General features: G+C 41.2%; 1 protein-coding gene across 1 annotated transcript in view; it reads left to right on the forward strand.

Moving 5' to 3' along the window:
• Positions 1-16,400, forward strand: part of lrba (LPS-responsive vesicle trafficking, beach and anchor containing) — a 182,417-nt gene that overhangs the window by 58,349 nt on the left and 107,668 nt on the right. The window contains exons 30-33 of the mRNA XM_070827863.1: positions 5,623-5,792; positions 7,689-7,770; positions 8,046-8,179; positions 8,953-9,014. Of these exons, the coding sequence (XP_070683964.1) occupies positions 5,623-5,792; positions 7,689-7,770; positions 8,046-8,179; positions 8,953-9,014 (448 nt within the window). The remainder of the gene's footprint in view (positions 1-5,622; positions 5,793-7,688; positions 7,771-8,045; positions 8,180-8,952; positions 9,015-16,400) is intronic.

The raw sequence follows: 16,400 nt of genomic DNA on the forward strand, positions 1-16,400 counted from the left end.
AGCCACAGACGGGCCCAGGTGAGAGAGGATGGTCGCTGGTCTGGTTTGCATTTAGAGAGTTGATTCTGAGACAGCCGTTCAGAAATGGCAGAGGGGGGAGAGGGTGGTAGAGACAGAGAGAGAGAGAGAGAAAGAGAGAGAGAGAGATGGAAGAGATGGGAGAGGTGGGAGAAAGAAGCTCCATGGGGTTGATGTCAAGTCAAGGTTCTCATGTACTGAAGAAAACATTTCTCCATGTCTCTCTCTCTCACTCTCACAAACACCCCAAGTCAGTCTGCCTACCCCCAACTGTGGGAATTCCACAGCATCTCTGTGATCGCGTGTCTTTATCTGAGGAATGCTTTGTCAGGTCTCAGGGCGCTCCTCATATCAGGGGGATTAGACTGGCTCCTGTCCTCTGAGCACACTCAGTAGGAAGAGAGGACGTCAGGAGAGCTGGAGAACATAGACTAACAGCTTGCTCGCTGCCTATGGGAGCCTCTTGTTGCAAAGCATACAGCCCAGGCACAGACCGCAGACTGTACCCGAGCTCCTTTTTAAGAGGAAATAAAACCCACTACGAAGGTCTTCACACATTAACACGTAGGATTATGACTAATAATTATTTTATTATTAGTTAAAGCATAAGTATAATTGGGCTTAATGGTAATATTAGGCATTGGGAATAAATATAAGCATAAGTGTCGGATTTTGTCATTCTTAACAATCCCAATGAAAAATCCCCAAACTAATTGTTAAATATTTTTCAACAATTTCCGACTTCCCAACCATTTTTGTGCTTCTCAGCCCCGAGCTCATTGGTACGTCTTCAAAAAGGGGTCAAAAGTCTCAATAATTTCCTAAAATAGCTGGGCTTTGTAGTTTTTAGTGAACGCCACTCAAACAGGAGAACATAGTGCATTTTTAGGGAATATTGCCCATACGGATTAATGCTTGTTTGGTTACAGCAGCCACGCAGTGTATGCTGGAATAACTCTAAATTAACTATACTGCCCATGTTTATGTTACTGAAGGAAGGTGTGACTCTATGATGCGTTTTTTAAATTTGCGTTTTTGGTGGGGGGTCTGAGGCACACAGGCATAAACCACATCAGACTTAGGATACGGAGACAATACTTGTTCATAGGTTAATTCATTGTTGGTTTTAATCTTTTCAGAAGATCTGATGACATTAGAATACGGACTAACACCTGCCTTATGCTTAAATCTGTCGCCTTTTTTAAAATTAATTGTCGAGTCTATAAAATGTCAAAATATAGTGAAAAATTCCCATCATAATTTCCCAGATCCAATGGAGCATCTGCAAATTGATTCTTGTGTCCATCCAACTGTCCCAAACTCAAAGGTTAATAGCATTACACTGATATAAAACTGGGAAAATCAGCAAATTTTGGCGACAAAGTGAGCGCAAAGTAGATTGACTTAATTGCTTCAGCAGTTCACATGCACATAGATATGCACACATGCAAGCCTTTCTTTTACCCAGATTCCCCTAAATTATTTTGATGTCTTGGTCAAACTACCCTACTATCCATATCATTCACTGGCTTTAAGTCTACGATATATTTATTTTCTTATCTCAGTTTATCACTCTTTATCAGCCTCCTGTCTCTAGTCTTTACCCTTACGGATTCTACCTACCACGCATGTAGACATATTCTGTGTTTATTATCTTGTTGTAATGTCTTCTATCACTGTTCAGCATCTCCCACTAACGAGTAAGTCTCCCAGTGACACCAGCACATGCCAGAGCTGACATCTCCTGCCAAAACATGGCAACTTTCTACTTACCCAGAGGGCTGGATTTACGAGACCAATGTGTGAAAGAAGCTGGGATCTCCCAGATAAAAACTGGGGGTTGGTCAGAGGGTGAAGTATCCCGCCTGATTTATTTACTAGTGGAGACCTGCTGGATTTCTCCCATCCATTTCTCAGCCATGCCCCTGTTATGACAGCCAGTCTGCAAATATTTGCTGACACTAACCAGAACTAAACAGTGTCATTGTACAAGCCGGTGATTTAGACTGCATGGTTCGGCAGAATATGTGTGTGTTAGACTTTGGGATATACATGGTGCAGTTGTTTGCATTACTGGCAGCAGACTCCGCATGCATGTGAGAGTTGATGTACAGATGAGTTGTTTTGATGGTGAAGTGTTGTTAATGTACTGCTTAGGAAGAGGCTAAGCATGTCGGACACAAACACAGCTGAAAGCGTTAAGGCCACTTTCTACATTCTCTACATCACGTGTCAAAAAACTGAATGAAGTATTCAGCACTGTGAATGCAAAGAGGGATTCACACAAGGTCAACCTCTGTGCCACACCTGGAGCAAGCTCACCTGTGACTCTGCATCAAACTTGCAAGCTAATCAGCTCTTTTGTAACCTGCTGTTGTTGCCTGTAAAAACCATTTAGCTGGATGTTATAAACCAACATCAGATTTCATAGTTAACTTAATGTTACTTAATTACTTCATGAGGTTGAGACCAAGTCTAATCAGTGTCTTATTTTTGAGGCTGATATTTTTTACATATAAATATCTGAAAATAAAGAAAAAAAATTCCACTAGCTACACTATACATCAGCTGATAATTGTTATGCAAACATTTAACCTATGTAGCTATATCCCTTAAAACCTATTTCAAAAGTTATTAAGAATATATCTACCAGAGCAGAGAATGTATAAATATTACCATGACTGTATATTTTAAGATGACAGTAACAAACGATACACAGCAGAAATATTTTTAACCTGAATGAAGAAAAATAAGACTTAAAGCACATTTGAAATGCAGCCTGTGTCCTTTTTGAAAATGACTGATTAACAAACAACAGAAGACCTAAGCACACAGGGTTCACATAAAGACAGATGACAAGATGCCTCCCAAGGTTACGAGATAAGGGCTTCATCACTGTGTACACTATGTATATACAACTGCACGTATATGGAAGTCTGTATATATCCACAAATTACATTAGAGAATACAAATAACAAAATAAAACTTTTCTACCACTTCATAACAAACATCCAGCCAATGCATTTCTGATGCATACACCATGAACGTATACCTACATTCAGCGCAATATCCTTGTGCGCACACTCTCCCAAACACACAAAAACATTGAGATTCTGCTATTCTCATACTTTGTAGGCCCGTAGGTCCCAGTTGCACCACTCATTAATCACTGATGTCATCAAGGTAATTCCCCTCCCGCACCAGCCATCGTCGTGCAATCACAGCTCAAGAAACTGTCAGACACTGTGGACTTTATTAGAGTTGGTTTGAAAGTACGTGTGTACATGCAAATGTATCAGTATGTATGGTCAACAAATAACATTTTGAACATTCACATGCACAAGGTTGCATGAAACCATGGTAAAAAGATCAAAGCTCTGCTGAGGTGTTTGCTCCCCTCCCTCACATGAGTTGGCTCTCACACTCTCTAGGGAATCATATTTTTACGCACTCACACAACTGACACTTCCTTACTCATTTTTACACACTTGTTTACCCAAAATAGCAGAGGTTACTGGAATCACAGTGTTTACTGCACTGATCCATTGTAGGTTAAAGTATTTAAATAATTCAGCCTCAGCCAGTACACACACACACACACACATACACTGCCCTGGGCTCCTGTTTGTGGGTTGAGCGGGGCAGCTGACGGCTGATTAATCGACTGGGGCAGCCCACTCATGATAAGTGTGGCTAATGACCTGCTGAATAATTCACTGGCCCTTTGCTGGGGAACAGATGGAAGGCCAAACACATACACCGACATGTTCACCGGCAGACTTGTACACACTTGTGCACTCATATGCATATATTCAAATATTTGAGGACCCGCACACGTACAGTACACACTTCCTGCCTCCATACCCCAGGGGTCCTCCGCCTCCCTGTCTCTCTCCCCTGCTGTTGACACCAGGGGTGCTTCACGTCAGCGCCGCCCTTGTTCCCTGATACCAGCATCCAGCCCCCTCACTATCAGAACAGAAAAAAAGTTACCAGAAACTTTTTTTATCTCCACCCTTCCTGACTATCAATACTGATTTTAGTTACTACTCCAGTTTGTATTGTATTGTATTGTATTACTCTGGACCTTCTCAGTATGTTTTTGTATTCAAAACGCAACTGTCAAGCCACTGGGATCCGTATGCAGCTCTATTATTCTCAAGTCATAGATCACTAGAAGCAAAGGTCAGCTGTCAAGGTTTAACATTCACAGTAACTTTTAATAGATCTGATCAGCTGCCTTAAATCAGCTGAGAACATCCTTTGATACTGCAGCCAGGTATCTGTCTGCACCACAGTTAACCAGACCCAACTATCCTCTTGTGTGTGCATGAAACCATGGATACACATGCTCTGACTTTTGGAACATGCAGGAATGTCTGTTAGCTTTTTTGTCTGTATACTACCATGCATTTCTTGTCATATTCAGATTCTGAGCATTTGATGTATGCTTGCATATCTTGGTAATCCTGCATTGGTTTGTGTTTCTGAGAGGGAGCAGTAGCCAGTGATTAGACCCTGCTCCCCCTGTGTCAGCACTGATAAGCAGGGCCAGGCTCTCTTTGATATGGCCAGTGGTCTGTCAGAACCCCGGTCTAAACTGACAGCTTATCTGCATGCTGCTCTCCTCCCATCTGCTGTTCGCCGGATGGGAATTGAAATGCACTCAGTCGTACCACATCACTACGAGTAACACTTCCTGTTACTTTTCAAGACGTACATCTGAAGGAGCACCATTATCATTGCTTAGATAACTGTGTTTAGAAATCTAAGCTAGCTGTCAATGATCAGGGATGTGTTTTTTGTAGCAACCCTACTGAAAGTGAATGTAAAACTTAACCTTAAAAGCTAAATCTAAGCTTGTATGGTTAATACTTTTTCAACACCAGATTCTCAGTATTTTCCATTTTATTCTTTAATCAGATATTTTCTGATCTAAATTGTGAAGGAAGGAATCGGGAAACATGGCTAACCTTTAGGCTGTGTTCTATTTGGGCAAAGCTGTACAGCTGCTTGTGTTAAGATAACATTAAATACTGATGCGTTTAGATATTTGGCATATTTAGTCTAAAAGATAAAAAGTTTTGTTGGAGAATATTTCTCAAAGGAAATTACCAATATTATACTACAACCCAGGTATGATATTGTTACCAGTAGTGAAAGTACGATATCAATACAGAACAATAACAACTATGTGCTTACCATTTTAGAATCTCTTTTAATTGCAAGTTTAAGTTTTATTTTGTGCTGTAGAAGTGGAAAATGTACACCAAAAGTATTCTTCAGTTTTTCTTTTGTACAGAGGTATACTATGCAACAATCAAAATGAAATTGTATGAGTGTTATTACAGATGAAAGACTGCTGCACTTAGGTGCTTGGTTTTGTGGTGAGATGAATGTGACTAGTTTGTGCCAGTAAAGTGGCCCCGTAATCATTCACTCACAAGTCTAATCAATTGACAGAGCTGGTTGGTGTTGTTCCAGCCATCCATACTGCGTACATAATTCTTATGAGGCAAATTCTAAACTGGCACCTCAGCCTTTTCTTACAATACTTCTGTCAAGGTGACAATTAAATGAACGATTTATCTTGTCTCTCTACAGAAGTGTCATTGTGGCACCCAAGAAATCGGGCATGGCACCGTCTCCAGGCACTTCTACTCCCATCCCAGCGGCCACTGCAGCGTCTGTGTCTGGTGGGACACCTATCGACAGCGTTGCTGTAGTGTCTTCTAGCGATGCCTCCCAGAGCACCTCTGCAGACTCTGCAGCTAGTGAGTGTATGCACACACACACACACACACACACACACACACACACACACACACACACACACACACACACACACACACACACACTTTCTGTCAAATATTAGAAATGCAGTGTTTCTGCGAGGGCAGATAAGTCACAGCCTGGGCGAGCCTGCTATGAAAAATCAATATTTATTGGGAGTTGCTCACCTGTGTGTCTGGCAGAATAATAGTGTTGGGTTTGTATAATGTAATCCAGTTACCACAGGTTTGAGAAGGCAAAATAAAACGGTAGTCTCTAAAAATTAAAGCAAAGATTTCAAAATAAAACTGCAAAGTCATTAAAAAATACAAATAAGTGTAAAATGATAAATATAAATAATGCAAAAATAAAGTAAAGATGAAAGTGTTTTTGTAAATAATGCACTTAACATTAGGAATTTTATATTAAAGGGATTTCTGATGCAAGGGTGAATTGAAAAGGTGAATGAATGAAATAACATAAGTCATACCTTTTTTTTATAGCAACTTTATGAGCACACAAATTTTCCTTTTCTCACTGATTCAGCAGTGGTTGTAAAAACTGATTGGAAGGCCAGCTGGTTTTTTGTCACCTTCTGCATGTGTGAGTGTGTACATATAAGTAATGTTGTTTCACTAAGGAGTCTGTGTGTGCTTAAGAGAGGAGGGAGTGACATGAGAATGAGATTTGTGTGTCTTAGGAGCGTTTATTGTAAAATCAGGTTGGGAAGTGTGTGTGTGTGTCGCTATGTGTTGTGTTTGTATGTGAATGATGAGAACTGCTAAAGCTGTATGCATGCGGTGCTTTGTGTCCAGTAAATATGCTTTGTGAGTGTGTGAGTGTGTTTTAGTGGGGCAGTGGGAGGACTAATGGAGACGTTCATTTACTCCTCTTTGTTTGAAGGAGCTACTTCAGCTTGAGAGGGATACTCTCATCAGGCCCACATGGCGCTGCTTAACACCTTACATGCGCACACACACACACACACACACACACACACACATTCCAGCCCACATTACACTGTCTGTCATTCCTTAAGAGTTATCCCTGCTTGGAGACTGTCCTGGCTGGAAAAACAAGCCCGCTGAAACACCAGAGGAATCCCCCTCCTCCATATTCAGCTGGGCATTAGCTTATTTATGAGCCACAGGGAAGTGAATTTACTGCCAGATCAATCAAACATGGACTTTGTACCTTGTGTGCCTCTGTCTCCAGAATGAAGTCGTAAAGCACCTTTTAGTTGTATAATGAAACAGTCACAAAAACAGCCCTGAGGGGTAAATTGGTATGTAATGACTTAATGACTTAAAAACAATTTGAAAAAGTGTTAGGCGTTTGTTTAAATCTCACATTCACGCACTTGTAACGCAGAAAATATTATTTATTTAGAACAAATAAATAAAATTGTGCATGTGATATATGGTTGAAGTATTAAAAAAACAGAAATCCAGAAATTATCACACTATTTAGATTACGACAGCAGCTGACAGGGAAATGTTTCCAGCCTTTCGGTGCTCAATTTAGTGGTTTCCATCACGAAATCCTCTGAATTGTAAATTGATAAGGAAGATGTATTGTGCTCGTATGCTCGGAGTACATCATCCACTATCTAACCATAAAATTGTACTTGTACCCCCACTTGCCCTATTTGACCATAAATCCCCCTATTCTATACATTTGAATGAAGACCATTGTATTATTTCATAAGAGGCATGTTTCCGCACAGGTTTATGGTGCTACCCTGGTTGTATAATGTATTGCTCTGTGTCTGTTATTGTGTGTGTGTGTGTGTGTGTGTGTGTGTGTTTGTGTTTTTGTGTGTGTGTGTGTGTGTAGCGTCTTATTCTTGTCCAACATCCAGACTAATAACAGAGTTCTTTGGTTTCTCCCTGCTGCAGGCGGCCAGGTTCCAGCCAGCGCTAGCCTGCCATCTGTCCCCCCACTCTCCCCTGTGACCCAGAACACAGCCCCCAATATGAGGTGATTCATCTTCTTTTCTCTCTCTCTCTCTCTCTCTCTTTCTCTCTCTCTCTCTTTCTCTCTTTCTCTCTCTCTCTCATATGCATACATGCACACATAAGCATACACAATCAGTTATTAATGCATATCTTTGTCCCAATTCCAGTTTTTTCCCTTCGTATTAAAAAAACAGCACTTTACTGATGTTATATTTTCTAATTTTAGATTTATGTTTATGTATGGAGTTGCATGCCAATTACATTTTGTCATGTACTGTTTGTGTGTTGTATCTCCAGTATCTCAGAGCGTCTTGAACATGCTCTGGAGAAAGCAGCTCCTCTGCTCAGAGAGATCTTTGTGGACTTTGCCCCCTTCCTCTCTCGGACTCTGCTGGGCAGCCACGGACAAGAGCTCCTTATTGAGGGCACGAGTAAGTAAAACACCGCAGAGACTCATTACAAGCACAGTTTTTTTGGAAAAAGGTCGCGCCACTTTTTTGCTGCAATTTCACAGAACACAAGGAAGGTGCATCTTTTAACTGCTGTCCCCATTTAAACGAAATAACATCTTCAGTCTGTTGTTTACCTAATAATGTGATGAGTGTGCATTGAGCCAAGAGTGGGTAGTTGTGCTGAAGGTTTCTAGGGGGCCAGGTCAGAGGCCAGGCCACTAATAGCAGTGTTTGGGATGTCTGCTGCCACCAAACAAAATGGAAAGTTGATTGATAGCTGCAGGGGGGCCTGAAGAGAAGGCAGGGGGAGGTGTGTGTATGTGTGTGTGTGCACGTGCATGTATGTGTATTTGTCTGCAAAGGCCTGTGTGTCACATGAAGAGCAAGTGAAAGACCAAAGGCTACTCTGCCTTCTTCCCGTCTGTGCCTTTGGACACTCTAGTGGCCCCCGGCCCTCTAAAAGCCCAGGGCTCGCCATTAGGGATCAATGGGACATATGTTGGCCAAGTCAGGCCTGTAATACAAGGCCCAAATATGTATTAGTTTACAGTAACATCATGTCTGCTCATTAGGCCCATCAATACTATCTGCTCCCTTGCAGATGGCACAAGTTTAGGTTATCTCTGTCTATGTGTGTGTGTGTGTAGTGCATAAATGTGTTTCCTCAAGTGCAGAGGAAGGTTTGAGAAATTAAGTGGACAAAAAATATTTTTTATTTTTATTCTAACACGCTTTCTTCCATATTTCTCCAGGCCTGGTGTGTATGAAGTCCAGCAGCTCAGTGGTGGAGCTCGTTATGCTTCTCTGCTCACAGGCAAGTCTGGCATCTATATCTTTTCTTACCCCTGTCGCCCGCTTTTCCACCGATCTGATTTATCAGGCTCACCTTGAGTGCAGTAAATCCACAACCCAGAGTGGACAGTGAGCCATCCAACGCCTTATCTTTCCTCCACATTACCTTGTCGGCCTTTCCACATTCACGCTGCTTCCCGAGTGAGGGCAGAGAAACCGGAGATGAGGCATCTCTGGCTGCAAATATTGGTTTGAGTGTCAAGGGTGGCCGACCTGTCCGCGTCACCTTTGACCCGACCGCCGGCCCTTGTGGCCTGGCCAAACTGATGAGGAGGGATAATGTAGATTTGATGGTGCTTTGCATTGATTATCTCTCTCTTCTCTGTTGTCTTGTGGGTGTTTTGTTGCCAAGTTTATTTAGCTGCTGCCAGATTCATGAATACTAATTCAGGGATCATAAGCAGGCGGGAGCAGATCAATGATCGGGGTTCTCAATAGATCACTCCAGGATTGCTGATTAGCATTAAGAGACACAAAGCTACTGAAGGCTGTTTAGTTACTGAGTGTTAACCAAAATGCAGAGTGTACTTTACATTTACGTTTGAATGCATATTATATGAACAGCGTACTTATTCAGTGTAGATGCACTCATTTTTGTAGTGCAGCGCACACAAACAGTTGCTCTCATATACACACATCTAGTGACAAGGACAACAGATAATAACTCCCCTCTGGCCCTGTTTGTTTGCATCTTTACCATTGAAAATACCTCATGAAAAAACAAAGATCTCCAATAATACAAAAACAGGTCTGATTAATGACACCCCTCTCACCACTGTGCTCTGCTTTTTTTTATCAGCTTTATTTTCTAAAGAAATAGTGCCTGTCATCTGGCTTTCTTTCCTCCACCATCTCCCCCTTTAACCCCTACCCTGTTTGGTTCCCATTATTCACTTCGCTTCTTCTCTAAAAAGGTAATACAGTCAGATTACACATCTATTTGGATGTCACTGGCCGCGCATAGATTTGTGCAAGAGGGACTCATGGAGGGAATGTGAGCCCTATAATATCCAGAGACGACGGAATAGCAGGAGTGAAAGCTAGATAGAAAACCTAAGAGAGAAGAATGACAGGCTCTAATGCACCTATTTGTCATATCTGTCAGGGTGTTGTTTAATGCTAATCTAATCAAAGGCAGAATCTTGGTGATTGCTCCGCTGCACAGCTCATACCTCGCTTCCCCCTTTGGTCCCAGCCCTAGCTATTTCTTCCTTTCTCAAAGCTGCAAGCTACCCCACCCAATCTTTGCAACACACACATGCACACATACACACACACACACGCTCTCTCTCTCAGGGACAGGACCAGGGATTGGCCAGCGTAGTGTTGATTGCTTCAATAAATCATCCAACCAAATTCTCTCACAGCTAATGCAAATGTAATTTTATTGTTGTGTAAAGGAGGAAAAGCAGGGGGGGGCAAGGTGGGAGCGATATGCTGCTTTGCACTGGGGAGAAGGGGAAAACGGGGAGACTTTCCTCTGGGCTAAATTACGATGTATAATTATTTGTGTGTTTGTTCTCCTTGTGGGGCAGTGAGAGTGAGCCACTGCCATGATTGATGACGTTATTTAGGAAAGTTTGTAGGGCCCTCTAGCACAGGAAGCGCTCAATTCTCTCACAGGAAGTGCCTCTGTGGCCATCTTTGTGACTCTTTCCTGCCTTCAAGCCAACCACCGGAGGGAGTAGATGGAGATGATTTTGATTGATTCCCCCCACCCCCCCACCCTCATCGGAGATGCGATACCATCTCTGTGAAATTTTAATTAATTTCCCGAGCTTTGAGATGGAGTGGAGTCGGGGTGAAGGGTCAGGAGGCTAGGGACTGCAGAGCAGTTTTTAATCAGGGATCCTATGAAAGTTACATTGGCGGCCACATCAGTTTCGCATTGAGGAGGGGATTGTAAACCGCTGTTTGATAGTGCTCCATTTCTAAACCACGACAACTGTGCTCCCAATTAAAGGACCATTTTGATCAGAAATTAACTGTTGGGGTGGCATGCTGCTTTGTTCTCCGCTGTAATATTGATCCTCGAGGACTGCTGAATATACAAAATGAGGATTAATGATCATTTACTGTAGCTGCATCAGTGTACTGCTCAAAATAGAAGAGCTGATGTAGAAGAATAAAAGAGCTGCCACTTACTGTACTGTACTGTGTCTGGCACTATTGTCAATTGAAGATATACTATGTTGTTATGGACTTCATGAATTAATCATCAAGTTAATTTCTCAGTTAAATATTTGGTTTATAAGATGTTAGAAAATAGAAAAACTGGCTATTACAGAGTATGAACTAACATATTTTAATGGTTTGTTTTGTTCAACCAACAGTCCAAAACCCAGTTTATGACCACAGAAGAATATATATTCACTTCTCAGAGTGATTCATCTATTATCAAAGTTGTTGCAAATTAAATTTTTCAATCGTTTCAGCTATAAACAGGAATAATCTGGTATTACATGTATTAGATGACTATAAATAGAATGCAAGAATTAGTCAAAACACAAACATTAAGGGACATTTTGGCATTTCTCCTGTTGTCTATATCTCCATCCTTTGACCAACTCATATTGATATGCTATGCTTAGGTGCTAATTAGATGATTTCAAGTAACTGGAGAAGAGATTTTTATAGGTTAACATCAAGATGTGATTGCCATTCAAGGTTATTGAATGTGATGGCTTCCTCAGAGTAGCTCTTGCATATTACATGAATATCATCAAAGTTTTCTCTTGTGGACCACATTCACTGCAGGTTTTGGATGTAAAGAACCACTCTCCTCTTCTCCCCATGCCCCTGAGTCACCTCGACAGTTTCACTCTCCCATCTTTGTCATGTTTACAGCCAGTGTGTTGTTTCCTGGGTGCTCTTCTTGAAGTGGCTTCCACCCAAAACGCCCGTTTAATAAATAATGCTCTGGGACAAGAGAAAGAGCGTTCCCTTGCGCTTGCTGCCATCCGTCCAGAGCTTTGAGAAATCATCTCATCGGTTACTGGACAGTCTACGATGAGAAGAGGCCCATAAATCTCCTCAGTAGCTGCATTTGTGTCCTGTAGATCAGCCATTATTGTCCGGCCCCTCTGTCAGCCCATTCATCCTTCTGCCATTTATCAGAAATGCATCTTGTACATGGAGTGGAAGGAAGGAAGAGAGAGAGCTGTGAGTTGTGGAGGGGCGCTGATTTCATGATGGTCAAGCTCAGATAGGAAAGACTTCTCTTCCTCGTATGTCAACAAATACACAGAACCCGATAGTGTTGTGTAATTACACATGAAGTAATGCTACTTGATATCCTTATTTATTCTATTCTTAAAGTGTTAAAAAACATAAAAAAATATATTTTTTCACTTACCTCAAATGGTGTGTCGCTATGCAGATACATTTGTTTTAATGCGCTCAGGTATAGATTATCAGACTCTGAAATATCTGCCTCCTCCTTAGTACAATGCAGATGAATGAAAATCTTGTTTATGCTGCTCACAGCACTGAACAATTACATTTAACAAAATCAGCTGCAGCGTGCCTTTCCAGAAACGGGCTAATTTAGACCTCACTGTGAACAGTTTTTATTAATAGATGGCCACATCTGTAACTGTTATTGATATTGTTTCTAGTGAGATCTGTGAGTTAACTAAAGAACTGACAGGGACAGTTTCTGCTGCTGAATGTTGTGCTGGTGGTGATCAGTCCACCACCTTAGACCACACTAAAATATCTCAACATCTATTGGATGGATTGCCATGAAATTTTGTTCAGAAATGAATCCCACTTTGATCTCCTTTACCTCTAGTGCCACCAGCAGGTCAAAGTTCTCACTTATTCAGTGAAATATCTCAACTTTCCCCAAAGGAATTTGTGTGAAACATCATGTTGCTTCCTGTCTGCAGTTTCAAAACATGGTGATCTACTGACTTTTCATTTACTGCCACCAGCAGGACTGTATATCTTATGACTGTCTATCTGTCAAACTAATGGCATTCTCATCAGCCTCAGCTGTATTTTGTATTTAGTGCTAAATGTTAGCATGCTAACAACAGCATTAAGCTCAGCCTCACAGAGCCAGTAACACAGCTGTAGACTCTTGTTCTTCTTCTGACCTCATCCTGCCACACTGTATTCGGAGCAGAAAACTGCTGAGATTGATATCTCAAAATCTGAGTTTTGCTGTTTAGGGGCAAATTAGAAAATGTGGTATTTTGTATTCTGGGTGAGCCAACCCTTTAACTCACTTCAGTCCCGAACAACAGATTCACTGTTAAATGTTTGAGTGTTATTATTTTGGCCTAAGTGATTATTGAACTTCAGTAGCTGACACACACATTGTCGTTCATTCTTTTCAAAGCAAATAACATTTTTTGGGACCACTAATGCAGACAATATTTTATAAGTAATTCAATAACACCCGTGCTAACCTGCTAATCCAATGACCACACATTATCATATGTTCTCAGCCAGTCTCACCAAAGTTAACCTGTTTAACAGATGGGCACCTCTCGCTCCCAGTCAGTGGGGAGAAAGACATTGACTTCCCCAAACACTTGGCTCTCTCTGACCCTTGACCCTCTGACCTTTAGGTTAGAGGGAGGAGTGGCGCAGGCATAGAAGTTTAAACCCCTGCAGTCAGCGAACAGGTCATGACTGCACGCTCATCATGCTCCACACAATCAATAGCATAATCTGAGAAACGAGGGAACCAGTTGGAAGCATAGTAGCCCTGAAAGTAAAAAAAAAAAAAAAGAAAACAACCAACAAGTTAAACCATAGGCACAGTTGCTTTTGTATGTTTTATTAAGCATTCAGGAGTTGCTTATTTTGAAAGTTACGTTGGTGAAAGCAAAGCCTGATGTTTGAACAGCTAAATAGTCATTTATATCTGTCAGTGGACATATTTCTTCTTCTCCCCCATAAGTGAGGCTTTGATGGATCAAGAGCAGACCATGTTGTATGAACCGCTTGGGGAGCTGAGAGAGGTGAGAGAAGTGGCGAGGAATGTGATGAAACCAGGGGACAAAAATACTTTCCCCATCATTTTCCTCACAGTGAGACCCGCACCCCACTGTGCAGTTAAACAGGCACACAAGGTTCAAGATCAGTGCAAATCAAAGTGTTATTTTTCCCTCCCTCCCTGTTCGCCCTCACCCTGTGTTCTGCTCCAGTGCCTCTTTACAGCCATGCCACGCGGCTCAGTGTCCCTGCCATCGCTCTGTAGTTCGGAGGATAATATCATGCTGTTTATTCTTTGAAAAGGTACTCTCCTGTGAGACGTAGAGAAAACACAGTAACACCAACTGGCACTTAATTCTGCAGGCTCCCTATCGTTGCCAACTATGCAGCCAGAGAGGGGGCAGCGGGGTGTGTTGTGTCGGAGGAGGTGGGGGTCAAGGGGGGCTTCCTGACAGGAAGTGAAGTCTAGCTGAGAGAGGAGAATCAGACGAGACGCTCCTAAAAAACTGAGTAGCTTTTAATTTGGCTCCCAGTCGGTTTTACTGTGAGATGGCTTCAAGAGGCTCGGGACTGGAGGGCCTCAAGTGCCATAAATGGTTGGTTATTTATACACAACGTATAATCGTGTTTCAAATAAATGAATTTCCCCGACAGAGCCCTCTCCTCCTGACAGGCACTGTTAATGTAATGTTTTTCTACCTGACAGGTCCCACGTTATAAGACCTTGGAATGTATTCTTATGTTTCTCCCCCTGCTATCCTCTCTCAGCTATCCTGCTGATAAAATCATAGCCAGCCTTCGTAGCTCAGATCTGGAGCAAAAATTCACTCCCCTGCATTTCAGAACAAGTTGGACTGTCAAAGTAGGAAAATTCTGTCTTTTCATTCCTGGTCATGCTTCAGGCGATAAACTTTAACTCTGACATTATATACACTAACTTTGGCTATATTAACAGGGTTGTTGATGACTGTATGCACCTTTATGTCTTTAAGAGGACATAAGGGTGCAAACAGGCACTGAGGTATTGTACAGGTTTGCGGCTACTGTTGAAAACAAATGATATTAACAAGCTCAGTTGTCTGCATTTGGACAAAGGTGTTATTCATGTAATTAACGTTAATTCCAGCTCGGTGAGTCCTGATTCCAGCTCTATCTTATATTATGTTCTTTATTATTTATATTAGTATTTAGGTTGTTGCTTTTTAACATGGTTTAATTTTCCAGGTACAAGCAAAATAATCTTGTATTTGCCCTTAATATTTAGGCTTCTGGGGAAAAAATGGTGCTGCTTTTATGATTTAATTTTTTTGGTTTTAAATATAGTCTAGATCTCCACTGGCAGTCCCAGTCACCAGGATGCCCACCGCTGGCTATTGACTCAAAGCATCAAAAGGCTTAAAGCACAGCCTCTACTAAAGTCCAGTCCAGCTTTGAGAACAGTGACTTGATTGACCATTCTTAATGAATTAAATGATTTAATCTCTATTTATTATGACATTCAGCAAAACAAAACTGCCACTAAAGCTGTCTTTAAAATGGCATTATAGTGAAGTTACATCAAACTACTAAAAGCTTAGCTGACAAGACTCACAAGTATCTATTGTGCTGTGCAGTTGGCATTATTAGTAAGTCTTTATAGTCTGTATATTATATCAAGGTTTTCAATGACATTTTGTGTCAAAACGTTCTGCAGAAATGATGCAAAATGCTCTCAAAATGCAAGACCAGAAAAATTAAATAAGTCAATATAATTAAATAATTTTTCTTGGAGAAGAAAATCTAATCATGAAAATTGCATTGTTGGATGAGGTGATGATTTCATGTGAACATCTGTTCGACTTGGAACAGAAACAACTGCAAAATGTTCAAGTATTCTTAACTCATTAAAATCAGTGAACATTCAACTGAATGAACCAAATACCAGATTTGTTACTATAATTTTGAGAAGTCTGCCTGCTTAAATGTTATGTACTCCACTAAAACATACTTTTCACGTATTATGACATGTTTTTGGTTTGTCTGTTTGGTGTACGGGGGAGTTTAGATCCTGTTTTATCACTCTGTGTTAGTGTAGCCATGAAAGTGTGAGCCCATAAAGCTGTAGGAGACCTTGCAGTATAAATATTTGGACATCAGTAAATATTCCCTCCGTTGTGAATTTGATCACGCAAACACCAATATGAGAGTCTGTTTTTCTTTAAGCAGATACCATCTGAACACGGATTGTTGAGTGCGAGAGTAGACACACTAGTGTTAACTTATTCATACACAAATGCACACATATATATATTCAGACAGCATGGATAAGCAATAAACTGCTCAACTTCTGGATTAATCAGTCAAAAGAACAATGATGAATAACATATTTGATTGTTTATAGCTGTTCATAAACAGTTTACTG

The sequence above is a fragment of the Pempheris klunzingeri genome, chromosome 3 (assembly GCF_042242105.1).
Source record: "Pempheris klunzingeri isolate RE-2024b chromosome 3, fPemKlu1.hap1, whole genome shotgun sequence".
Lineage (NCBI taxonomy): Eukaryota > Metazoa > Chordata > Actinopteri > Acropomatiformes > Pempheridae > Pempheris > Pempheris klunzingeri.